Source organism: Vigna angularis, chromosome 3 (assembly GCF_016808095.1).
Source record: "Vigna angularis cultivar LongXiaoDou No.4 chromosome 3, ASM1680809v1, whole genome shotgun sequence".
Lineage (NCBI taxonomy): Eukaryota > Viridiplantae > Streptophyta > Magnoliopsida > Fabales > Fabaceae > Vigna > Vigna angularis.
In genome coordinates this window covers 22,721,853-22,749,798 of record NC_068972.1, presented here as the reverse complement: position 1 = coordinate 22,749,798, position 27,946 = coordinate 22,721,853, and the positions used below count along the sequence as shown (strand labels likewise).

General features: G+C 33.1%; 3 protein-coding genes across 14 annotated transcripts in view; 1 reads left to right on the top strand and 2 right to left on the bottom strand.

The window, feature by feature from the left end:
• Positions 1 to 1,866: 1,866 nt before the first annotated feature.
• On the bottom strand, positions 1,867 to 6,082 carry LOC108326463 (putative E3 ubiquitin-protein ligase RF4). 9 transcript variants are annotated; one of them, XM_052875446.1, is made up of 5 exons: positions 5,933 to 6,082; positions 5,524 to 5,572; positions 5,202 to 5,257; positions 3,340 to 5,111; positions 1,867 to 2,644 (listed from the first exon to the last, which is right to left on the bottom strand). In XM_052875446.1, exons 3-5 carry the CDS (start codon positions 5,239 to 5,241, stop codon positions 2,105 to 2,107), a joined length of 2,352 nt encoding a protein of 783 aa, XP_052731406.1. In that variant the 5' UTR covers positions 5,242 to 5,257; positions 5,524 to 5,572; positions 5,933 to 6,082; the 3' UTR covers positions 1,867 to 2,104. The 9 variants fall into 9 exon arrangements, with proteins under 9 accessions (XP_052731406.1, XP_017415474.1, XP_017415475.1 ...); XM_017559985.2 differs by having other exon boundaries at positions 5,851 to 6,078; XM_017559986.2 differs by having other exon boundaries at positions 5,202 to 5,292; positions 5,851 to 6,077.
• Positions 6,083 to 15,453: 9,371 nt separating this feature from the next.
• LOC108325095 (methyl-CpG-binding domain-containing protein 4) lies at positions 15,454 to 17,357 on the top strand. The gene is made up of 2 exons (XM_017558100.2): positions 15,454 to 15,564; positions 16,737 to 17,357. Exons 1-2 carry the CDS (start codon positions 15,511 to 15,513, stop codon positions 17,226 to 17,228), a joined length of 546 nt encoding a protein of 181 aa, XP_017413589.1. The 5' UTR covers positions 15,454 to 15,510; the 3' UTR covers positions 17,229 to 17,357.
• A 1,159-nt stretch (positions 17,358 to 18,516) lies between these two features.
• LOC108325811 (piezo-type mechanosensitive ion channel homolog) overlaps positions 18,517 to 27,946 on the bottom strand; it is a 41,887-nt gene continuing 32,457 nt past the window's right edge. For all 4 annotated transcript variants that reach the window (XM_017558890.2, XM_052875440.1, XM_052875441.1 and 1 more), the window contains 6 exons: positions 27,175 to 27,570; positions 26,303 to 26,461; positions 22,729 to 23,235; positions 19,487 to 19,634; positions 19,243 to 19,387; positions 18,517 to 19,083 (listed from right to left, as the gene is read on the bottom strand). In XM_017558890.2, coding sequence (XP_017414379.2) covers positions 18,948 to 19,083; positions 19,243 to 19,387; positions 19,487 to 19,634; positions 22,729 to 23,235; positions 26,303 to 26,461; positions 27,175 to 27,570 — 1,491 coding nt within the window. In that variant the 3' untranslated portion in view covers positions 18,517 to 18,947. The remainder of the gene's footprint in view (positions 19,084 to 19,242; positions 19,388 to 19,486; positions 19,635 to 22,728; positions 23,236 to 26,302; positions 26,462 to 27,174; positions 27,571 to 27,946) is intronic.

Genomic DNA, 27,946 nt, shown 5'->3' with positions numbered 1-27,946 from the left:
CACCATGTTGACTGACATTAAGCGATAACCTCCAATGACATCACTAGATTTGTGGTGTTAGGCAAAAGTTCTTTGTTGTTGGATGGTATCAGACACTTTCTTTTTTCTTGAAAAGAATTTCTATTATATGTGGATTTATGATTTGAAATGTATGAATGTTTGTGGATAATATGAGTTTTTGGAATATAATAAGAAATAAAAGGGTGAATGATACAAGGAATCCAATATGTGTTTCTTAGGGCATGCATTGAAGTATAAACATATAATGGAGATTATCCTAAGACACTACTAATCATTCATACTTAAATAGAGACTGATGGATTGAGAGGTGAGAGTAAGAGGAGGTTATTGTCTAAATAACATTATAGTTCTTATGACACTAAATGGTTAACCTCTTCAAGTGGAAGAATATCCACCATGAGTGCATGACTTCCAAACTGTCTGACATCAATGCATTTTATCTGGTTGATTAAATCTAGGAAAGTGTTTATCTTGTGTAGCTTGTGTTTTATATCTGTGTGGATTCTTTAATATGAATATAATAAATTTATCTACTTTTTGATGTACTTTTTTATATATTAGTTTATCCTATATTTTGTTGATTTGTTCTATGGTTTGGAGATATCTCTAGAAAAAAAAATGTTGGTGTTGTGTAGAAGTTACAACTTTGGTTTTAGTTTATCTTTTTGAAAAACTTTGTATATCCTTTAGTTATATTTTATAGTATTTTTTTTATCTGTATATATGAACTATTCCTGTATATCTTTTTGAGATGGTTATAATAAATTAGTCATACATTTTGTGTACTTTTATATAATATTTTATTTAGTAATTTTATACTATTAAATAAGATGTTATGGTTAACTTCTTTAAATTTTATAAAAAAAAACACTAATTAAATTATAAATCTTTAAAATTATCATGTATTCCAAATTCTTAATAAATCGTCAAATATTTTAATAGAAAATGAGATTTTAAATGTTCTTAAGCAAAAGAAAATAAGTTTTATATGTCAATAAAATATTTCACATTCAGTCAGTAGAAAATACCCTAAATTCTTAAAATATGCATTACAAAATTATATAATTGTTCGTACATGAGAATTCATATAGCTGAGTGAAAGTGTAAATACATTTACACCGATACCAATACTCCCTAATTAAATTAAGAAAAGATGATTGATTTATTTAATTTTAACTTTAAAGAAACTTGATTCACTAAAAAATAATAAAATTACGCATGATTAAAATTAGAGGCAGAAAAATAATGAATAAAACTTTAATATCTTTTAAAATATTCTTATGTCATGCAAAAACAATTTTATGCTTTCTAAATTGGGAAGCGAACTACATAAGTAGCGAGAATAAGATTTTCTATAAACACCATTTAAGTAAGAAAAATATAACAAAAAATAACAATATATTTTAATAAACTTAAATTAATTTGTATACAAATTAAAAATAATAGTTTAAAGAAATGTTAAGAATTTCTATAAACTAACTTGGTAACAGGAGAATTTCCCTTCATTTTTTTAAATCTCCTTTAAAAGTGAGAGGGAAAAGTTACCCAAAACAAAACTACAATGGAAAATTAAAAAAAAAAAATAGTAAAATTTGAGGGGGAAAACTTGACTTTAAAATGCGTGAAAAAATAAAAATTGGACAGTAAAAAACTTAAATGGTAAAATGCAATTAAGAATGCAATTAAGTGAGTTATTTAAGTTACAGAATACGGAATAGATTGTCCAAACCAGAATAATTTGATGCACTTGAAGAGGAAATAATGAATGGAGGAAGCTCAGATACCTGCAGGAAGAAAAGAAAGCAGAAGTAGGTATTGGAGATGAAAAGGTATGACTCCAATAACTGAGTGAAAGAAGATACTCTCTATTATATAAAATCTAATTGTGCTGATTTATATTTCGAAATGTAAAAGCATAAACGGTCTTTACACTCAACTGTCCCTAGGGACAGTTCTTTCTTTGTCTATTCTGTTTTTCTTTCTTGTTTATTTCTTTTTGGTTTTGGAAGGGAAGGAGGAAGTACAATGTATTTCTTCTTCTTCTTCAAGATTTCCATTCATTCAGGAAAGTCTATACTATCATCTAACGCCGAGCAAATTTAGCACGAATCCTACGTTGGATTGGGGTCCTACAGGAAGGGCATTCTTTCATCCCTTGCTTCTCATGGAGTTCATTGCATTCAGCACACACCACCTGATGTGAACATGGCAGAAAAACTACTGACATCTCCTCTGATAAGCACATCACACACTCCTGCTCACGCCTCAAACTTCCAGCAGCCAAGTTGTCTTGGCAGCTCACCTTTGTTTTAGACTCATCTGATTTCTTGTTTCCCTTCATGTTTGGAGTACTCTTTGTTCCTGAGAAGCTATCATTCCTTTCATCAACACATCTGCGTAGTGCTGCTATTTTTTCAGAGTCAGATTTTAGTTTCAAGTCAACCAACTCTTTCTCCACCTTTCCAATATCTTCCACATAGTTCTGCAGATCCCTGGCAGCCTTCCTTCTAATCACATCCTCTTCAGATTTCATGTGTAGCTCATGTTGTTCTCTCTCCTTTTTAATGGATGCAGCCTGAGAAAGGAGCTTTTCTTTCGCAGCTCTCTCTTTTGCCAATCTACCCTGTAACATTTCCACCGATTGTAGTGTAGCAGTAGAATAATAAGCTGTTTGAGTATCCATTTTAAAAAATGGGGACATGGATATATAACAGAAAAACTATTATAGAAACAAAAAAGGAGTGTTGTGATACACAACAAACAAAAAAACTTGCAAGGAAATAGATTATTGAATGCGCACTATTACTATACTTTTGTTTAATCTGATTCTAGATTGAATGAAATAAACTAATTAACTTTATCGAGTGAAACAATCAAGTGAACAAATAAAAAGGAATTCAAAGCGTTGTTGAATTCTGTTAATTGATTGAGAAGTAATAAAATTAGAGAAACATTTTAATGTGATTTACGGTTTGTGCTTTGAAGCAGAAGACTAAAGAAACATCCTTCAGATACACAAGTTAGCACCTCTCCCATCTTGCTAGTACATGGCTATAATTGCCAACCACCTATATGTAGAGTAAAAAGTGTAAATATATTTATTTCAAAGTATTTTGAAGGTTAAACCTACGTATCTATGAGTGTTCAAGGTGCCTAAACATGTCCAATAGAGGTGCATAAGGTTTAGAGTAGGACTGTCAAAGTAGAGGCAAAGACACTCAAGATAGATGTTGACAATATATATAAGTAAACTCCACAGATTTTTTCAGACGTATCTTGATATATTTGGCACTAAGTAGTTTCGCATTTGTCACATACCTCAATCTTGGCTTGATGATTTTTCTCTTTGTGTAGCTCCTGTTGCAGACTAAATAATTTGTGCTTCTCTTTCTCAAGTTCATCTCGGAGCAAACTATTACGGTTTTCCCATGACTGGACCTGTTTATGTGCCGTCTGCTCACGCTCCAGTGCTTGTTGATGGCTTTCCATTGACTTTACAACCGACAACTTAGCAGCATCCAAATCCTTCTTTAGCAAGGAGTTTTCTGCCTTTAGCACAAGAGTAGCAGAAGCAGCACTCTCAATTTGCCTTTTCGTATTTTCCATGGCATTCTCCATTTCAGATATCCTCTTCAGAGCAGTCTCCTGTGCAAGTTTCTTTTCCTTTTTCAACAGTTCAGCATCTTGCTTTTCCTTCCTCAGAGTTTTAAACTCAGGCTGTAGTTTGCCCAGCCTGTTCGTGACCTGCATAACCTTCTGATTTGTCCAGTTGTTCCAACCTAGTAGCTCATCCTGCAATTCTTGCAGTCGAGCAATTAACTTCAAAATTAACTCATCCTTCTCATCTCGCGGGACATATTTACCCAAAGCCTCATCAAACGGAATATCAGCACAGTAATCAAGAATCTTGACAGAACAGCCTAGCTCAGATTTTGGTTTGGATGTACTGTCACGTGTTGAAGTTTTTGCATTCACCATGGGAGAAGAAGATATTGTATTCTGTGCAGGTAATGTTCCAGAGTTACCTTCTGCAGGTAAAGCAGATGCATCACTGGTTGAAACATGGCATGTTATATTTGCAGAATAAACTCCTTTTGAGCTTAGCAAATTTGAGGAGCCACATTTCATTTGCTGAATAGGAATTTCAGATGGTGGCTTGACTCTTTTTTCAACAACCAAACTACCGACACTTGTAATCTTTCCTGATTTAAATCCCGTTTTTCCACAATTCCTGTAAGTTTTCTCCATGTGAAAAAACTTCTGTCTAAGTGCTGCTATTTCTTTTCTGGTATGCCTCTTAGAGCACGATCCAGATTTACATTCGTGGGCAGGAAACCCAGATGTTCCGGAGGATTTCTCTGCAGTGATTGGCAATGAAACATTTTCTGCCTTAAGTTTTACCCCTCCTGTAGCGTGAGAACTTTGGTTGCTGGGTGAATTAGGGAAACTTCCAAACTTAGGTTCTCCAGACCTTTGATTCTGGTGGCTGGAGGACAAATTCTTCTGGAGAGTTGGTGAACTGCAATTTGAAATTATATCAGAGCTTTGGACCTCCGACTTAGATTGGAGACTGGAAGAACTGGGAGAGTTTTCCCCATTGCCAACAACACCCAGACAATCTTGCACTGCACAAGCCAGTGAAAGGTTCAAATCACATATCAGTAAAACCCACATTGCTTCACCAACTGTCAAGGAGGGTTTGACTTCACGAACTACACTGATCATCTCCACCATGGTGTAATGCAGCAGATGCTGGAAACTCTCAAAAACAAAATCCGTAGCATCTTCTTTCCCCTTCAAAACATTCACCGTCTTATCTACAATATTTCTGACAGGATCTCCTTCCTCAATGTACAGGGCCTTCCTTGCAAGGGACATTTCAACCGATTTTTCATCGAACCCTAATTCAACAACCTGCTTGAGTGCACACTTGAAAATCGCTTGCAAATTAGACAGCAGCAATTCCTCAAGCTGGCTTGCAATAGGATCACTCCAATCCAAAAGCTCACGCATTTGCAGTTGATTTTCTCTCCTAAGCAACTCTGACCACCACTCTGAAGGACTAAATCCATTTAAGCCATGTTGTGAAACTGGAATTTCATACCGAGGGAAGTCAAACAGAGACAACGATAAACTAGCAGGAAGTATAGAAGGATGAGATAATTTTCTCTTGTTCTTACACCCTTTATCCTGTCTGTCCTCTCCACCCGTTTTATCCATTTCAGGAGCAATTGCCCTGAAACCCACAAAACCTTTGCGTCAATTCTCTATCTACAAATAAACAAACCATAAGTCTAAAAAATGTGTGAACAAAGGATTAAAACCAATTCGGAAATGGGGTCGGGAGAAGGGAAATTCAAAGAAAACACAGACAAGGTAAAATTCGGAAAAAAAATCCACACAGAATTAAAACCAATTCAAAATTAAACCTTTTAAAAATAACTCACACATAAAAGAAAACAAGGCACCCCAATCTAACAAGAGAAGGCCAAGAAACCGTACCTTGGGCAGGAACCGCAAGATTGAGAGCAAAATGAGGAATTTCCTGTATCTAAGACTCAGAAAGAAGACCTAGTTAGAATTGAAACTCTTTAAACAAACATCTTGTGGGCAGGACTTAAATACTTCAAGCAGAAACAGGGAATGGAAGCCAAGTGCACCCACATACCAATAAAACATTGCCAACCCATCACACAAAAAAAGAAAACTGACGGATGCCCTCCAACAAGGCACACACAACAGGGTCATTGAAAACAGAAACAAAAAAAAAAGAATATAAAAAAAAATCAAGAAACTTTAACTTAAAATCAGCAAAGGAAACAAATGTACCTGACGCATGCATTGTTTTCATAAGAACGTTAAAGAAATAAGAAATTAACTTAGGTGATTATGGCTGAAGATTTTTGCTTACACAGTGAACAGTTGTGGTGTGGTGGTGTGTATCTGAGTGAGAGTTTGTTTGGGTTCTGGGTTTTGGAATGATCTCTTTCATTCAGTAAGGGAAGAAAAGGGTACTGCGGCTCTTGTTTAGGCGCTAACTACTACTCTACTTGCGGTTAAACCTTCTTCTCTTTTTATACCCAACCTAATCTACCCTCTTCTATTATTACATTTTTTTCTCATCCAAATTATATTTATTTTTTCCATTAAACACAATGTTAGAAGATTAAAGACCAAATTTCATAATCTACTTAAATAATCACATTTTTGAAATTAAAACAAACAATGTTGGAGATTTATAGAGCATATTATTTAGGAATCAATAATATCTTTCAATTCAAAGTAAATAGCTAATAATTAAAATATTGAGGTTTATTTAAAAAACAGGATTTTTTCAACCAATATTTTTAATAAAAAAATTCATGTTTAATTTTTAGCATTATTTCAATAATTAATAACTGAGAAGATTAAATTAAATGACTTTTTTATGATATTGTTTAGTTCATTAAATAATTTATTGTTTTCCTTAACTTTGATTTGCTGCAATTAATTTCTGCTGTTTTCTTTACTTAAAAATTTAAATCGAGTTCTGACTTATTCAAATGAAGTCAAATGAACTTATTTATAGAGGAACACTCACACATTTTCTTCATTTATGATATTACAATTTGAGATTTTATTTTCAGAAAATCTTATAATTAAATATCCACCATTTATAAATATTAAAATAATTCTATTAAAAATAAATCATTTTAAGTAACTAATTTCAACAAGAGTTTATTTAGATTTTTTTTCTTAATCTCTTATATCTTTCTATTTATCCTTATTATCTCTATTACAAAAATATTTTTTAATATTTTGATAAAATAAAATACCAAAAGTTAAAATAATCCTCTATCACTATATAAATTATTTATAATAAATATAAAGTATAGCTTTTATGGTAAAAAATATTTATTAATTTATTTATTATGAGTTTTTATTCTATATAAAGGAGGTTCATTTTTAATGTTTATGTTTGTATTTTAAATTTATCATTTTTTAAGTTTAATAATTTTTTTATAATTTAACCGCTTTTTTAAATTTAACTATTTATAAAATAAATAAAAATTATTTTTAATAAAATCATAAAACTTATTTATATTTAATTTTATAATTATAAATAATAATAATAATTTTATTATTTTTTATTATAAAAAGAATGACACATATATGTATTTTCACTACTATAATATTATTAATATATTCAAACTACTTATTTATGTTTACATCTTAATTACATATAAAATAAATAACTATAACATGTAATATGGGGACAGAATATTAGTTTATTTCTATATTTTATGTTAATTAACAAATAATCAATTTGTCTTTATTATAACATCTTGTATATGTCAGTGTGATTTGTGCAATAGCTTTTTCTTCAAGCCTTTGTTTTCTTTCTGTTTTGTTTCTATTCAATACAAATAACCAATTTGTCTTTATTATAACATTTTTTGCCTTTATTTTTATAGAAATTTTGAATTATTTTATTGTAAAAATATATTGTGATAATAAGTTTTAAAAATAAATTATATTTTTAATTTTTTTACACTGAGTAGAATATTAAAGTTATATAATTTTAAATTTCATTAAGGAAAATTAGAATTATTCACACTTAAAGAAATTATCAGAGTTACACCAGATTCACAAAAGCATTATACATAAAGATAGATAATACCATACAACAGACTTTAATTAAGAAATTTATATATTTCATGAAATCATATATATAGTTCTTACAATTATTTAAACCATTTTTTTATTTATACACAAATTAGCTTATAAAATATAGTTTGAGAGAAGATTTTATTAAAAAGAAGAATCTATGTCATTTCACTTTTTTTTTAATTAAGAATATTTTAAAGGATAAAAAAAATTCTTCTTATTCATATTTTTACTTAAACAACAAAATGTCATTTCTAAGAGATAAAAATGTTGTATTACTTAATTGTCTGAGTTATTAATTGTTATTTGAGTGAAATACATAAAATTTAGCGTGTGCGACAATCAACTTATAAACCAACATACAATAAAATTAACTTAAAAATTTATCAATCAATTCAACATAAATAAAATATTGTTTTGCATGTTAACATTATCAGTAAACTATTTCTATCTCAAACTCAACACAACTAATTTACTAATTCATTCATAATTTTATCAAATTAATAGATCCATCAATTTCTACTTCCAACATTAACATCAAATTCAAAATTTTCAAATCTCACCAATCTAATTTCAATTTTACTACATCAATTTTATGATCCATATCCATTCACCTTAATCAAGAAATTTCAATCATATGTATTAATTCAACATCACAATCAAAATTACATTATTTCTTCTCCACCAACATCACATTGGATTCTTTTATTCTTAACTTACATCAACATTTCAAATCAATTTGAAATGAAATAAATAAATTAATTCCTATTACCTCTTCTTTTTAAAGATGTTAAATAAAATAATGTAAGAACTAAGTTTAGATATAAATATCCTAACTTGTTCACATAAAACAAAATTCACAAACAAAACACCTTAATAACAACCTAGATTAACAAAGTTTAATTTGATCAATTCATATCTCACATGTAGACCTATAAATACCTCATGCACACCATAAAAGAAAAGCAACACTTACTTTAAAACAAAATTTGTTATAATTATCTCCTCTTACTTTTCTCAATCAACAAAAAAATTTATCCTAAAAATATCATTTATAAGAAAAAAAAGACAAACATGTGTATCTCTCATCTTATTTTACAAAAATTAGATGATAGTATATGCTTTGGATTTTACACATGCTCTCTTAATTCTAATACATGAAATATATTATGTAAATTAGCAAGAAAAGTAGGTAAGAAATTTCATAAGTCATTGTACCTATGTTTCTCTATCATATATGACTTGATGAACTTTATTGCTCTTCCATCATTTTCAGTAAGAAAAATCCTAAAAGACATATGATCACCAACATCAAACTCAAAAGTCTTTTTCTTTTATATGAATAAGATTTGTTCTTGTTACAATGATGTCTTCACTATTGTATTTGTATAATCTTTTATGTTGTTTGCTAATTATAGTCCAACTAAGATATTCTCACCATCTTGGTGTCAATAAAGAAGTGTTTTACTTTCTCCCATATAATGTCTCACAATAGATAATCTTGAGACTTGCCTGGTAACTATTAATATATGTAACTCCATCAAAGACAAGATTTCATCCTAGTTGTTGATAAATGTCAATTTATTTATTTTGATATCTAATTTAGACACTTAATATTCAAAAAATTGGCAGATTTTAAGTAGATCACACCCTTATCAACTTAGAAATACAAATTATTGAATTAAATTGATGTTTTAATGCAATAAACATAAATGAGGACAAATTGATACTACTTATCACCAAACGCTGTAGTTGGGCAAATTAAGAACATTTAAATATGCTCAAATTCTCAACTTCGCAACTAAGTGAAATGAGAGACACTAAGCTAAAAAAAAAAATAACCTTCAAAGGAAGATAAAGAATCCATTGAGCATATTGTAAAGAGACAAGCATTCAAGAAACCCTGCATATGAGGAAATGTCATAACTTGAGTGCTTGTCTTTATAAATAGAGAACAAATGTAATGTCTTAGGCGTTGAGTGATAAAAAAACTAGATCATATTTTAATATTGTATTATTGTTGGTTTGCATTGTAATATCCTACTCATTATGTTCTTTATGTTAGTTCTCTCTTATTATTTATGCAATTATATTTATATGTTTATGTTTTTCATTTGATTTAGTTTTGTTTTTAATGCTTGAACCAAAGAGGAATATTTGTACTTGATCTTAGACATTGGATGAGATAGGAAAATGATTTCATTATCTGAACTAAAACTAAATCATTCAGAGAGCATTTATTAGCAATAAAGTTATATTTCTAGCTCCTAATGTTTTGACACTTAATTTTGGGATTAAATGACTTTATTGGAAGGAATTGAGTAAAGTTGTTTGAGGCTAGATAATCAAGTGCAAGGAATCAACTTGGCTTGATTTTATAGACCATTTAAGGATATAACATCACCATATTTTATTTAACTCATTTAGTCCTATCACATATTCCAACTAATACCATAATTCTGAAATTTGGTTTCTACCTCACTCAATCTATATAAGGATCCTATTTTATCTTGTGCATAATTACTATTTTAATATATATGCAAAAATCTAAGAAAAACAAGAGTCTCAACAATTAATATACTTATTAGTCCTTGTTAATACGATAACCTTATTTGGTTGTACTACAACTAATTTGCTTCACTTGCCAAAAATCACACAACTAAATACATATTATTAATATATATGCAAAAATCTAAGAAAAACAAGTCTTAACAATTAATATACTTATTAGTCCTTGTTGATATGATAACCTTATTTGGTTGTACAACAACTAATTTGGTTCATTTGCCAAAAATCACACAACTAAATACATACATATTAAAATTACATCCACATTACTTGTGAGTAAACAATTGCCGAAATGTTTTAATACAAAAAGCCTTAACAAATATTCTAATGAATGAATCGTTCTCTAAAATTTCCCATTTATTTGAGAATGGTAACCTAAATTGGGCTTCAAATGAGTACATAAAGTGAATATTTCCCTGTAAAAGACTATACAAGTAAGTATTTCATGCAATCAAATTATTTCTTTAACACTAATTGTACTAACTTATGCACAAATATTTTAAAATAAATTGGGAGTAAGCTCTTTGTCAACTTATCTACAATGATCCATACAACATCATGTCACAATATGTGACAAATAGGTAGCAAAGTCCATAAAATTGTTATCTCATGTCCACATATTGTAACATATATATATATATATATATATCAGTCTTTGATGTTCAAATTTTGATGGTTGACAAATCAAATATGATTATATTGTTTGAGTAAAAGTGGAAGTGGAACAAAACTAAAAGGGTGGGAGTTGATTGGTTTGATGTTAAAGTTTTGATTTTTAAAAATTTTCAATTGTCTAAAACTTGTTTTAAATAAACCTTAAGTTTATATAAGTTGTAATAACAAATATCATAGTATTAATCCTCTAGAAAGTATGTAAAAATTGAATTCTTCACAACAATAATGAAGTAAAAAGATTAGAGAATAGAGAAAGTCACATACAAACTTTTATACTGCCAACAAATATCTTACGTGTCCAGTGGTTAATCACCTCAAAGAGAGTGATTACAAATTATTATCTTAAACCGATTATTACAACTTCTAATACAAAGTGAAACATTCATCAAAACAATAAAGATATTGAAAAAACATCTCCTTTGCAAACCTAACAAAGGATGATAAAACACTTTTTTTGAAAACCACAAAAGATAAGAACACATTCCTTGATTAACCACAAAGAATGAAAAACATCTCTCTTGAAAATCACATTAGATGAAACTACACTGTTGAATATAGTGAAAAACTATATTTAGATTAATCTCCCTTGTGTTAAATACACACATAGGGTTCTCTATTTATAATAGAAGAAATATGGGCTAAGCCCAAAATACAAATGAGAAATAATAACAAACTAACTAAAAGATAAAAGATATAATATATCTAACACTCCCCCTCAAGCTGGAGCATACAAATTGTATGAACTAAGCTTGGAATAGATGAACTCAGTGTTAAACTAGATGATTTGTCTTCAAGAGTGTGAGGCAAACATAGATGAACTAACAACAACTTGTGAAACTTCAACTTCAAAAGTGGATGAAGGAAAGCAGTGGTGGACAATGACAATCTGCAAGGACTGATTCCCAATCAATGATGGATGAGTGACGGGATCAACAGTGGTAGCTGAAAGCTAAGAGCTACAAAACTGCAGGGACTACACTAAATTCTCATCAATGATGGATGGGTGACGGGATCAACAGTAGTAGCTGAAATCTACAAAACTGCAGGGACTACACCCATATATATGTGACTTGACTTGCAGTGTCTTGGAAACGTACTCCCCCTCAGTGTGAACGGCGAAAATGTGGAATATCACCGTTGCTGGACCACTAAAACAAAACAAAATATTAAGCTACAATGCTGAAACAAAGACATCAAAGATCCAAAGATACGTTGGAGGTCCAAAATTCTTTGCTGGACAACTCCCAAGTGGTGATACTTAGCCGTGTATCACAAGAAGATCGGGCTAAACTCTAGCCCAAGAAGAACTGACGCAATTGCGTTTGTCTGAGGCGGTAGCGACTGTAGCGGCGATTGACTGCTATAAAACTGTAGGGACTAAATTGCCATCATTGACTGATGGGGCCTGTAGTGGCTGGAAGCAACAAAACTATAGGGACTGCCATCACTAACTGACGAGGTGATGGGGGCCTACAGTGCCTGGACAGCGGCAAACGGCGCGGGACAGCGACAAACGGCGCGGGACAGCGACAAACGGCGCGGGACAGCGGCAAACGGCGCGGGACAGCGGCAAACAGCGTCGGACAACGGCAAACGGTGCCGGACAACGGCAAACGGTGCCTGTACAGCGGAAAACGGTGCTGGAACGGCATCAGCAGCTGAGACGAAGCACACAACGCAGAAAGGAAGGTCCGACAATGCGGAACGTGCGGCAAGATGAAGATGCTTTGAAGACAGACGAAGATGGCAGCAATGGCTGCTCTGGAAGGTCTGAACAGAGAGAGGGAGGTCCGGCGAGACAACCGGAAGCGTCGCGGTTTGATGTCGATGCTGGGAAGGCGGCGTGTGACAAGCACGCACCCGAGATCTGACGGAGAAGAAGCGGCGCGTGGCGGAGCGTGGGAAAGAGTCAGACGCCGGCACCGGTGGGGTTGGTCGTCGCGTGAAGAGGCGAACCAGATCCAGTGGTCGTCGGACGGAACTGTGACGGTGGCCGGCGACAAGGCGGCGGCGGACTGGCCGGAAAGAAGCGCTGTGTGGCGGCGCGTGACTGAGAGGTGGCTCTCAAAATCGGCGTGGTTGGCCGTCGCTCGAAGAGACGGTGGCCGGCGGCGGCAACGGCGGCGACGGTGGCCGGAGTTAACAGTGACGGCAGCGGAAAGTGGCGGCGATAGCAGTGGCACACTGGGTCTGGACTGGTGCTGACTGTGGCAGAGATTTAAGAAGAAAAATGGACTGCCCACTGAGATTTTAGGGGCTGCCGACGGCCGGCCGCCGGCAGACAGTAGAGACCACCAGAAGAGGATCAGAGAACTTGCTCTAATACCATGTTGAATATAGTGAAAAACTATATTTAGATTAATCTCCCTTGTGTTTAAATACACACATAGGGTTCTCTATTTATAATAGAAGAAATATGGACTAAGCCCAAAATACAAATGAGAAATAATAACAAACTAACTAAAAGATAAAAGATATAATATATCTAACATACACCTTTCTTAAAAATCTTAAGAGATAAAGAACACACCTTATCACTCAAGAACACACTTGAAGAAACTTAGAAAACACTTTTTTACAACTAGATTAAACCAAAGCTTGTTACAAAGCTAATTTTCAATCTAACTTGTTTTGAAAACATAAAGCTCTCCTTAATTTATAGAATAAATCACACTTTGGCCCATTTTAGAAAAAGCCCAATTCAAAATTAGGTCAGAACAATTTGAAGAGTCATCAAAGGTGTTAATGAAGTTGCAACGGTCATCCACTCACTATTTAAACCTTTTCTTACACTCATTTAACACAAATTATATTTCCAACTTCAACACAATTTTCTACAAATCTTTAAAATGGTTTTTACATTCTAAGTATTCTTCAAAATTTAATTTTTTTTCTTTGTATTCTTCATCATAACAACTTCTTGTACATTTTTTAAGCAAAATATTCTTCTTCTTAAAATCAACATATACATACTCATGTCTACTTTCATGCCAAATCACATAAAATTTCATCAAAATTTGATGCATTTTCTTTTTCATACTAGGATGTAAATTCAACTTGCTTTGGTGAACCCTGTCAAAGAATGTTATTCTCAACTTATCATTGATAGGTACATGAACTACTTGAATCTTAAAATTCCAGTTGGTCTCAAAAAAATGGTTAAAAACCTGATTAACACCCAAAAAATTACAAATACATCTTAAACTAGGATCTACCAATAACTTTTCCTAAATCATTAGTTACAAAGTTAATTGTATATTAACATTATTCTTTTTAATAGATAATTAAAATAAAACACATGATAATTATTAAAGATAAAACATGTACTCAATTATATTAATTATTAATAGAGTTCATAGAAAAATAATAAAATTAATTTTTTTAATAGAAATTATAGTTTTTTTATTATATTAAAAACGAATATGTCAATATTTGTTATAATAAACTGATTATTTTTTATTGTGTTTTGTATAAACTTTTGTAAATTATTGACATGAGTAAAAATAATTTTATAAATATAAGCTTGAATTGTATTATATATAGATATTTTATATAATACAGTTTTGATTGTTGTCTCTTTTATTTTTTTGAGAAAATATTTATTTATAAGATAATAATAAAATATTACGATAAACTATTATTAATAATCACATATAATAGTTTATTGGTAATGAAAATATTAATAACCACATACTATTAATAAAAATTAATATTAATTCATTTCATTAAATTTTAAAGTCTTAAAAATCAATTTATTTTTAATCAAATAATTTATATTTTCACTTTTTCTTACCTCTTTCTATCTTTTCCAACTAAACAATCTTAGAGTTTTTATTTATTTATTACATTTACTAGAATCCTCTCCTTTAATTCTTTACATCTAAATTTTTTTCACTTGTATTAATATCTTTCATTCCTCTACCTTTTCTTTTCAATCTCTTAGTTTTTTCAACCAAACAATCTTTGATTTTTAATCATTTTCTATCTATTTTTCTTCTTCTTTTCATTTTCTCTATTTATTTCAACCAAATAATTTGCACTTTGACCTACTTACATTTTTTTTTTTCACATGTTTTCGTTAACATGTATTATGCAACACTCCAATTTTTTTGTCCTCATAGATTATATTACTAACAAAATTATTCTTATTTTGATTTTATCTTATACAAATTATAACTCATTTTCTAATGAAAAAAAGTGTTATTCCTTAGTGCACATAAATAAAATATAAAAAATGTGAAATTTATTATTACATTATTTGAATCTGAAAAATAAACAAAAGTTGTTGTCTTACAACTAAAAACTTTATCTATCATATATAAAATTATAAATTAACTCAAAATTTCATGATTAATAAACTATTTAAATTTTTAATTAAATAATTAATAAACTATTTAATTTTTTAAAATATTTTAAATTAAATAATTAATAAATTATTTGATCTCACTGAGTTTTTTAAATGAAATAAATGTTTTAATTTTCTACGTGCATAGATATTATTACAAGTATCCTTTACTTAAGACACTTAAAACGAATATAAATGCTGGAGATGAAAATTGTATGTGGCACATAGAGTTGAAAGGGAAACAACTTATGTGAATGAAAGAAATGAAGGGAAGTCAAGAAATCTCAAAAACACCATCCTCTTCCAAGGTACTTCTCATCTCTTTCTTCAATTAATTTCCTTTCTTTCTCATGATTTTGCAGTTAGGGTTTTCCATGCACGAGATCTCCTGCTTTTCAACTTTCTTGCTCGATTAATTTTTCTTCACTTTTCATGGATTCACTGTAAATAATTGTTTGTTTCTCGGTCAATTTTACTGCTTGTTCTTTGTGTTGTAAGTGAATCACATTATCCTGTCTGTCATGCAATGACCATTGTTCTATTTAATAAAGCTACAAAATTGATCATGTTTTTCTTTTTTAATGGGTATTACGTGTGAGTTGTTCTTCACTCGCCTGTATGTGTTGGTTTAGTGAGTAGGGTTTGGATCCCTTAAACATATAGAGTTGTGTTTGATTCTGGAATTTACTATTCACGTCTATGGAAAAAAAATATAATAGACCTATCCTAGGTATTAAGTGCTCAAATGGGCTAGGGATGAGATGGGACATCAGAAATTTCAGTAAGTTTAACCAAATTTGAGGAACTTGGGTGCGACGGGGTTCCACACCTACTTGTACTAATGTTCCCTAACTTTTCCTGACATTTCAGAAGGAACTCAGATCCTCTGCAAAAATCTGGATGATTGATAGATTAACATAATAGTAGTTAAACAAGAGAGAGAATATCAATGGTTAATATATCTGCTGCAGAGACAGCAGAGGATCTATGTTCTTTCAGAAGGTGGTACGCTATTGCTCTGTCCTTGTATGCGCCTGTGGTGGCCCTCGTGTATATGATATATCAAGAGCTTTATGGCCATGATTTTAGCAGTCAAATTTGATGGTAGTTATGTAAATCATGTTCCCTGAATTATTCTCAGTTTAGTGACCTGGCTGGGGGTATCATTGGCCAGTTCTGTTAACCAATTGATTCATAGTCCCTCAAGCATAAAGCCTGAAAGTTGTAAGCGCTTGGTGAATTCGGCTTGTGCAGCAGACAGTTTAGTTAGGAATTGGTATTTGTTTGATAAACTTTTGTACATTAAAACTTGCATTACCAACCAATGCTTGATGTTTAGATTGTTTTTCTGCTGCTACGTCTAAAGTGGTTAGTGTTTGTTTCTACCGTTGAAAGGAATTAAACTAATAGATTCACTGCACAGACAAAAGTGATTAAAAAATTAAAACTAAAGTTTGCATATTTGAATGTTGCCAAACAGAGAACATTGTCAAGTCAGGGTTCAGTGGATATATACGCGGCGCAATGCAAAAACTGCTTAAAATGGAGAGTGATTGATACACAGGAAGAGTTTGAAGAGGTTAGAAGTAAAGCCACTGAGGAACCTTTCGTTTGCAGCAGAAAGGCTAATTGTTCCTGTGAGGAACCTGCTGATATTGAATATGATTCCACTCGAACGTGGGTCATTGACAAGCCTAACCTCCCAAAAACTCCACAAGGTTTTAGGAGGAGCTTGGTACTTAGAAAAGATTACTCCAAATTGGACGCTTACTACGTCACACCTTCTGGCAAAAAACTGAGAACCCGCAATGAGATAGGAGCGTTTCTAAAAGATAATCCAGAATTCAAAGGTGTTAGTGTTACAGATTTTGATTTTTCTTCCCCAAAGATAATGCAGGACACCATACCAGAGATAATTGAGCAGAAGGATTCTGCTAACAAGAAAGCTAAGATAGCCAAAGGTGATGTTTGAGGAATACCATCTCAAGTTTGCATGATGCAAAGATGTTGATTCTGGTTTGTTTGTTGGATATTACTTTAGAGATTGTTGTAAAATCAAACCTGACAGCGTATTAAACGAATTTTGTTCATGCCCTTGTATTATATTCTAATTTTAATTTTAATGTTAATGTTGTTATCAGGCTTAAAATTAACCCAAATTTACTGCAACATTTACGGTTTACAAACATCAAATGTGCACATAACATGAAAGATATAAACTGTATTATTCTGCTAAGCACCTCTTCTTTTTTTCCCGCTTTTTAACACTCCCCCATTTTTCATAAAGCAATTGAGAATAAATTCGCTTTAGCAAAAGTGACTTGGGACCTGCACTCGATTTCTTGCCGTTGTTTTCATTATTTTTAATTACATGGAATCATTCTGTTGATAAAGTAGAGAAACAATGTTGACATCCCAAATTATTTACTTTTTTTGAATGAATTTCATATTAAACGGTAAAGCACTCTTACAGTTACATTAAGAAAAAAAGGTATTGTTCCTTGCAGAAAAAAGGAACCCTATTTAGTTGGTAGTGCTTTGAGTGGTGTTTGGGACATCTATTTAGGGGTTATGAGGGAGGGTTTGTATTCTCTCTCTCAATTTGGTAATTGTGGTAACATCATCTATCACTTTCCTTCTTTTAATAATACATCTTTTCTTCGCTGAGAAAAAGAAAAATAACACTTAATATCATTGTGTCAATTATTGATAATTAAGGAGCGAAATTGAAATACATAATATCAATGATTAAAAATACTTACGAGGACTAATAAATACGTAAAATTGTTAGAAAATAAATTTATAGAAGAACTTCAACCGTTATTTAAACATTATACATTTTATGACGTTCTTATCATGTTTATTTTTCTTCTGTTTATAAAATTTAATATGTTCTGATTACTTTAGTATAATGGCCCAATGATCTGAACTTAAAAAATATAAATACATCACATTTATACCGCGTTCCCATAATTAAAATATCTTCAGTACAATGACTTTTGCTATTTTATTTAGAATATAATAATGTTTAAAAATAATAACTATATTAAATATTACCATAAACTATTAACATTTTAAATTAACTTTTAGAGCTAATAGTTAAAATATCTCGTAATTTTTATTTTTATTTTCTATCTGTTCTCAATTATGTGATTGTACACTATTTTTTTCTCCATTAAAACGATTTCGAAGCACTAGATGAGAATGAAATTAACTGTACGAGTTCTTTTTGATGCATATAAAATCGAGCAGTCATGATATTATTGAATCGATATTCTATTTTTCATTTAACTTTCGGTCAACTTAATCTTGCTGCTTTGTTTAAAGGTGAGAACAGGGTAGAGAACAAAACAACACTCAAGTTTTAACTATACAAATTTTCTTCACTATAATTCTAGCATTGCAGTATTGTACACCGTATATATGACTTCCCCCAAAATAAGCATCAATGTTGTGTACAATAACAGTCATGAATCACGATGTCATCCCCCCAATCTGTTCACAGAAATGTTTCATGATCGCAAAATGAATTCCACACCAAAACTGTTGCAATATGAATCTTATCAGGCAGGCATCAACCTGCATCGTACTGCTCTAAACTCCGCTCGTTCAATGTGCTTTGCAGTTAAACCATGTGCGAGCAATGAATCTGGTTAGCTGTTAGTAATCACCAAATGGTACAACCAAAAATTTAATCAGGTTTTGTGTACTCAAGCAGCATGTGCGGGGATCGGTATATCTTCACCAGAGTCCAGTAAAGGACCTCTTCCACTCCAAGCTCACCTTCAGCTCTAGCAGCATATATATCCTCGCATATGGCAATCAATCTACACAAGATGCACGCAAGAAGTAATGTAAGTTACCGCATGATGAATCATAAATAAGGTAACTAACGATATTATTGTAGAAAAATGCATGTTCAAGGGAAGAGTGCGGAAAAAATATGATTGGTACGGCTATATCTTCAGGGAAGAACTCTGCAGTACCTGTCACAGGAAGGTAGGTTCTCATAGGGAATTCTCATCCTTAAGTCAGAGCACTGGAGTCTGATAAAACGTCCAACAGCTAGAACAAAAGTTATGTAAAGCCCCCATATGCTGAACTTGCTGAGTGTGTCACCGAGAATGCCCTCTGAAGCAGTATTACAATATTAGAAATATTGTATTAGGTAATATTATTATCAGGAAACAAAATGAACTATGGACACAGATAATTTCATGACCAACTTACGCGGTGGAGTCTCCTCAGATATTATGATTGCCATAGGTCCCGTCAAAGCACCACAAAGTCCACTCAAATTTGATCGATTAATATCTCGGAATGTCCACCACTCAAATTGCTCACGATTAATAATGAGATCAGCACTAACAGTATTATCCTGACAAATTGAAGTAGAAGTTTTCAGTAGTAATTTTAGATCACTTCTGGAAAAAGTAGTTGAATAAAAAACTGATTTATTATTCTCAATCATAAAAAATACATTCTGATACCCTCTATTTGTAATAATCTAATTATCCTAAAAAGGGAAATAGGGAAACTAGGAAAATAAAATAAAATAAAAGATTATATATCTATTTCCTCTAATTAGGAAGATTCTAAAGATATTATCTCAAATTATAACACTCCCCCTCAAGCTGGATCATACAAGATTGTGTGAACCAAGCTTGGAATAGTAGTCAAACTCAATTGTAGAGAACGTCAATAAACTAAACTGGACAACAATGGACAAAAGCGAACTAGCACAATGAAACTTCAACTTGGACAACAATGGACGAGGGCAAACTAGCACCATGAAACTTCAACTTGGACAACAATGGAAGAGAAATTTCCATCAAAAATGGATGATGACTTGCAGCAGCAAACAACAACAAACTACAAGAATAGATGAAGGGCCTCCAGTGGCGAACAACAACAAACTGCAGGGACTGGATTGCATCAATAGTGGCAAACAACAACAAAACTTCAAAAACATGATTTCCATGAGTAACATATGGGAGGCCTTCAAAGGCTAACAGCCACAAACCTGTAGGGACTTAACTACCCTAAACAACAACAAACCTTCAGGGACTTATCTGTCCTGAACAACAACAAGCCTTCAGGAAACAACTGTCCTGCAAAGGCTAACAACAACATACTTGTAGGGACTACACTACCCTGCAGCGGCTGGAACTAAAAGGCTAACAACCACAAACTTGTAGGGACTTAACTACCCTAAACAACAACAAACCTTCAGGGACTTAACTGCCCTGAATAGCAACAAGCCTTCAGGAAACATCTGTTCTGCAGAGGCTAATAGCAACAGACTTGCAGGGACTACACTACCCTGCAGCGGCTGGAACTTTCTCCTCCTCACGACTGAACAACAAAATGTGTAGGTGGTACAACTGGTGAGAACCGATCCGTACGAGAGACAAATCTGAATCCCATAACTTCGAAAGAGTCAATTTAGTGGGCGGTGTCAAAGAACAACTCTTAGTGAGCTGTTATAACAAAAGCACTGACGGTGAAGAGAGCCTTTCACATTAGTGATGGTAGAAACCAAAAAACACCAAATATCAAAGACACTTTGGAGGTCCTAAGTTCTCTACTGGACTACTCCCAAATGGTGATACTTACACTGTATCACAAAAGTACGGGCTAAACTCTAGCCCAATAAGAAAGTTCTCTGCAGGGGCTGAAAAATATTTCTCCTCAAGGCAAATAGCGAAAACGACGACTAATGCACTTCACGAGACACTCTTAATCTTGACCAAAGAAAATGCGGCAGCTTATTTCACAGCTACAGAAATAGACTTGCAAGAGAGAATCACAGAATTGTAAGAGAGAATCACAGAATTGTAACCAGATGGTGGAGACAGGCTTGGCCACAGGTGCTGGTGCATTTGACGACACAAGCGGCGGAGACATCGGCAAGAAGCACCAATCAGTGCCGCAAAAGAAAGAGGAGGAAGAAACCCATTGGTGGTGGCAGAAAGCCCATGAAGGCAGAGAACCCTTCTCAATGGAGAAGAAGATGACGGAAGCAGGAGAAGTAGTACTAGGAGCTGGCGCATCAGCGGCATCAGCAGCGGAGACGAAGCACTGTTGCTTGAGAAACAAAAAACGAATGAGGCTTGCGGCGAATAGTGAGAAGCAAAGAAGACGCAAATTATGCTATGGAAGGTCAAAACAGAGAGGAGGAGGTCCGGCGAGTCGACCGAAAGCGGCACGGTGTGATTCCGACACCGGGACAACAGCGCGTGACAAACACACGAGATCTGACGGAGAGAGGAGGCGCGTGACGACACGTGCGGAGGAGTCTGAGACGTCGACCACTAGGGTTAGGTTGCGCTCGAAGAGACGATCCAGATCCGCTGGTCACCAGTCGGAACTACGACGATGACCGGCGGCGGACGGTAGCCGGCGACGTACGGAGGATGGCGGCGGACGGTGACCGGTGGCGGAGAGCGACGGTGCACAGCGGAGTAAGAAGCGAAGGCAGTGGCCTTTCTTGGGTTCTTCGAAGAAGAGACTTTCGGTCAATAAGAATGCCAAAAGGAGCCAAAATTGATTGGGCATCAACAAATCTAAAGCACCAATTTCAACTACTGGTCCGAAAGGGAATGGGTTCGAATCCCATTCTAATCATACTCAAACAAACTCTGTATTTGGTAATACTGAAAAAAGGCCAGAATTCTAATGCAGAACTTGACTAAGGCAATTGGAGCCCATTAAAAACACATGTTAAAGAAGAGACTTTTAGAGGGCCGCCGGCGGCCATGGTGGCTGGCTGTCGGCAAACAACAAAGACAGTGGAAGCAGATCAGACAGGCTCTGATATCAAGTTGAAAATAAGACTGATTTATTATTCTCAATCATAAAAAATACATTCTGATACCTCTATTTGTAATAATCTAATTCTCCTAAAAAGGGAATGGGAAAACTAGGAAAATAAAATAAAATAAAAGATTATATATCTATTTTCTCTAATTAGGAAGATTCTAAAGATATTATCTCAAATTACAACAAAAGTAGTACAAACTGTCCGAGAAATGAACATCATCTCTCCCTCCCTCGTTGTGTCTATCACTCGTATTAAAAAGAAATAGTAATTTCTAATTTAAAACCAATTGTTAGAAGGAAAAATTCCAGCGTTTACTGGTAAACTACAGCACTATTGGCAACAAAAGATGATTAACTTCTAGCGGTCACCCATGTAATGCCAATAAGAAGTTATTTTCTCAATTCAAAGGAAGAAACACACAAACGTTATTTCAAATAAAAGAGGAAAGGGGGGCACTAAAAAGAAAAATGTTAGAAACAGACACATTTTCTAAGTCCTACCTTGCACTACTTTATTAATAAATAAATTATTAAAAACTTTGAATCATGGGAGAAGTTCAATATAAGTATGCTCCAAAGCATTCTGATTTTCACAATAAATTTGTTCCTAGTATATCTCAACAGAAAATATGAACTCAGAATCAGATTACCTCCTCCAAAGGTCTAACGTCACCTGAGCCAGTGAGACGGAAATATCTTGGATAAACATTATAAATCCTAAAGCTGTTTACAGAACCATTAAGAGCCATTTGAACATCAGACTGCGTTGGAAGATATTGAGGCTCAACAGCTTTTTCATATTTCACAACTTCTTTCCCTTTTGGCCTGTCCCTTGAAAGTATCCAGGTGAAAAAAATTTCCATGTCAGTATTCCATTCAAGGGACTGAATCAATCTGGTCCGGACAACAAGTGGAACAAGCCACAGTGTACTAGCATCAGCTTGACAACAAATCAACTGGATATCATTCTTATTATATGCATCCAAATAGCCAAAGGGATCGGAATTGACATTTGAATCTAGTTGATCCCACCGTAGTCTTTCGCATAGAGTAGTTTGATACAAATTCAACCTTCCACTTACTGTCTTGATATCAATCTGAAAGCTAGCATCTTTTATGGGGTTTGCAATGTTTGTCGGGTTACCACTGCTATACATCTGTAAGGAAAAAACAAAAATGTGCTTCAATGATTTGTTGTATGCTATTTGGGGTAATTGAAAAATTGTAATGGTCAAGCACATGAACACAAGTTTAATATGAACGGTTTCATAATGATATCTCACAACACCGTTATTTCCAAACAAAATTGTTGAAAACTTATCATTATTGGATTTGAAAAAAACAATTAATAAAAACATTGACTAACATTATTTTCTTAGGAATCATTGGAAATTATAATTATACCTTTACCAAGTGGTCATAAATAGCAACTTCTTAGGATAAAATATATTCTCACCATTTCCATAGTAATTAGGAAAAAATATCTTTAGAATCTTCCTATTCATCTTAGCATATTTTAATTTCATTTTTCAAAGGTTTTGGTTATTACAGATAGAGATGACGAGAGTGTAGTTTTTTTATTAGCATGATGAGAATGTAGTTGATGTGATTGATATTGTTGTGATATTTTAGGAAATTTTGGCTTTGATTCCTATTGTTTTTAACTTTGCATTGGTTATATCTTGATTTTATTACTAGCATATTGTTGAATATAGTGAAAACTATGTATAAAATTAATCTCTCTTGTGTTAAATATATACACAGGGTACTCTATTTATAATAAAAGAAATATGGGTTAAGGTCAAAAGATAAATAAGGAATAATAACAAACGAACTAAAGATAAAAGATAATATATCTAACACTCCCCCTCAAGCTAGTGCATACAAATTGTATGTACTAAGCTTGTTACTAATATAATCAATAAAGACTTATGAAAATATCTACTTCTGTAACTCGAGTGACACCGAATTGTTAATGATTTGCGAAGACGACGAAATACCAACCCAAAAGACTCTCCCTGAGCAACAAATCTAGGAGGTTGCTCCATATAGATCTCTTCTTGCAAATCACCATTGAGGAATGTATTATTGACATCTAATTAATAGAGTGCAAACAGAGGTCGAGGAACAACTAACAACCATTGTGGAGAATAATATTGGACGAATGTGGACTACCACGAAACTTCAACTATGATGACTTTGACAAAGAAGATTATCATCGATAGTGGATGGCGACTGGCAATGGCGGACAACAACAAATTGCAGGAACCAGATTGCCATTAGTAATTGATTGGGCCCTGCAATGGTGGACAACAACAAACTGCAAGGACAAGATTGCCATCAGTAATGGATGGTGGCCTGTAGTGGCTGAGAGCGATAGACTGCAGGGACTAGATTGGACCACATAGAAACTGAGACAACAATGAAAACGACATTGTAGAGAGCTACAAAATTCTCAATTGTTGACTGTACGGTGGTCGTCTGACTAAGACGATCAAAACCATGTGGTCATCAGTCAAAATTGGAACTCCAACAATGGAAGCGGTAGATAGCGACAGTGCCGGTAGCGACGGTAGACGGCGGCGCTGCCGATAGCGACGGTAGATAGCGGTGCTGCCGATAGCAACGGTAGACGGCACCGCTGCCGATAGCGACGGTAGACACCACCGCTGTTGGCAGTTAGGGTCACAAATCTAGAATGATATGTAAACCATTGCTTGATTTGTGTATTAAGTAAAGACAACTATGTTATAATAGAGATCTCCTTGTTTTGTTGATAGTCTAAGTCACAAACTATGATATAGGTGGTGAAAAGATCATGAGGAAGTTCTTGTATATCATGACATGTGTAGATATACAATTTGGGTTGTAATGAATTCTCAATTTGGGTTGTAGATGGTAATCTTTGGTTGTACATTCTTTATATGAATGTTTTGGAAGACGTCAACTGATTTTCCATTTGTTGAATATCCTTTGATGTATAGATCCATATTTAATCTATATGGTTTTGTAAGTTTGTGTTTGATGAAAATGAATTGTTTGAGGATAGCCTATGTTAATGTTTTCTTTTATATACATTTGTACTATGTTGAAAATTTATTTCAATAACTTACCTCTGTATGTCTTGTTTGTGTGGTGGTTTGTTATGATTGTTCCATGTATATGAGAAAATATAGGTACATGTGCATAAGCAACATCTAGCAGACATTAGAGATCCATTTTAGACTCTCTTTTGTATTAATTTATATTTATATAAATTTTGTTATGTTTAAGTTGTATTTCGAAATACTAAATTCTTTGTATAAGTCCTTTGTTGGGTTTCTAGTAAATATGATAATTTTATGTGGGTGTTACAGGTTGAATTTTTATTATCTTTTTGTTTTATGTTTTTCAATATCCAGTATGAGAGCTTTTAAAGAGGAACTTGATCATTTGAAAGCAATGATTGAATCAATGGCCAAGTCCTCTAGATCGTATACCGTACCCATAAATGGTAAGAGTATATTGCCCTTTGTCTCAGGGTGTTTGGATTCTTGATTCAAAAAGAACTTTTCGCATGACTTCTTTTCCTAAGCTCTTCAATTTGTATGTCAAAATGATGAGAGAACAACTCAATATAGTTGGTCTTATGTTTTCACCATTTAGAAACTCCTGAAATAACATTGGTTTGAAGGGTGTTCCTGTCCTTGAACTTGAAAATTAAAAAAGATGGCAATGGAGCCCTTTGGCTTTGATTTCTGCTACAAATAGGAGCATGATGCTAAGGTGCTCCACAACAAGGGCATTGTGAGCAGCGGAAGGGAGGGGTGACCACTTTGCTCACCACCCAGCGGCCCAAAAGCACACAATTGACACCTACGTTAATGACATTAACTATCTTTGTAATTCTCTTTATTAATATAAAAAGGTAAATCCATTTTACTATGTGGAAAAACTAATTCAAGGTCGGCCAGAAAAAAAAAATTCTCATTTTAAATCAGTTGAGAGAAAAGGGTCTTTGTATATTCTATTATGTAATAAAGTATATTACAACATTGATAATGTTCATATAATCTAGAGCAGTAATCCCTGTTCACACAGATAAATATCTAACTAATTAGGGAAACAAATCATCGATAATAAAATATAATAACCAATCCAAGATATAAACAGGAAATATTTTAACCAATTTAGGAAATAATCAAATATATGATTCTGGATATTTACGTTTAGTCTATTACTTACCAACATCGGAGCCCATATAACACAGATCAATACAAAGAAAAGGCATATCCCATTACAGCATTTGGTCATTTTTGTTTGCTTCTCTCCCTGTTTGTGTGTAGCTCTATTCAAAACGGAATCACATTTGACAAGGTACAAACTAGCATTTATGTCCTCCAGCTATCAAAACGGGGAAACCATGTTGTTAGTTTCTAAACCATGATAAATTGGAAGCACGAAAAAAAATCCATGAAATTAAACTTAAGCTTTTCCGAATGAGTTTTCAAAGAGCTTATACAGAGAAAGTTAACCTAAAAAGTGCTGCTAATAACAAACTTCAGTCAAACATATGGCTTACTATATCCTAAAACACATTCAAATAGCGAGAATAATGAAAAGAAGTCCTAATTTTCAATCCTAAAGTAACAGTTTTACTCCCTTATTTTGAAAAAACAATTTAGGAATAGTGGCAGATATCTCAAATTATATGCCTTATCCAAATAAACAATACCGATTATATACTCAACAAAGTATTGCCATTTTATTATAAAGTGATGAAATTTTTATCAACCACTATTTGCAGTTTGTCTTTTTGTCCTTCTGTTTGGATATGTTAGTGTTACAAAACATATAACCATCTCATGAAATTCTCAAGCAGCTGTCCTTTTTAAAATTGAATGATCAGTGACAAAAGAACTTCACCAAATATGCACTAAATAAACACTTTTCATTGGAAAATAGTATTCACAAATAATAGGGTAGCACTAAAGATAAATTAATGAAAATGATAGTTTATCAACGTTGTTGCTGAAAATTGTATTTGGTGAGGCAAATTTAACTTTTTGGATGAAAGATTGTTATTTTATAAATGATAAATAAATATTTACACATACCTTTAGCCAGTCATACATGGTCAGGGATGTAGTTGTGCATGACCAGTCAAGAACACATCGTAATTCATAAAGGAACGGCAGTGCTCGATAAAGTCTATACCCTAGATAATTGACTCTTGAAACTTCACTGGTCAAAAATTGCCTATATAGAGTGCTCTTGTGAGGAATACCATATTGAATTTGTACAGCCTGCAGTCCTAGAGAAACCGCCTTTGCAAGAAATATGGATCGGAGAGCAAACTGAGCTGTACGTTGTTGGGATGGCTCCAATTGCCAAGCATACTCTGTGACTGAATATGTGAAGAGAATAAGGTTGAAAATATAGAAAACCACTTTCCCCGTGGCAAATGAGCAGAGGTATATTATTCGATCAAGCACAATCAAGAAGAAGATAGCCTGAACAGAAGAATTAATTCTTATTAGAAATCTATATGAAATAGCAACTCTAGCCGCACGTGTAAATCAAGCATGCAATAAATCATCCCGTCATTCTGACATATGTAACAAAGAAACAGTGTTTCTTAAGCATGCAAATTATGAATTGTGGTCATTCTCTTTCAAAGTACTTAAATTTTAACCCTTACATTTGGGAAATCAAAAGAAACATTTTTCAAAGGTTCTGGGCAACTTTTTGGTATTATTAACATCATGAATCAACAATCCCAGAGGTTTAACCTAGTAAGTGAAGAAACATAAGAATAATTTATATTGGATGTCTAACATGCATAAGATGAACTACAAACCTCTCTAAGTTAAAATCAACCTATTCACC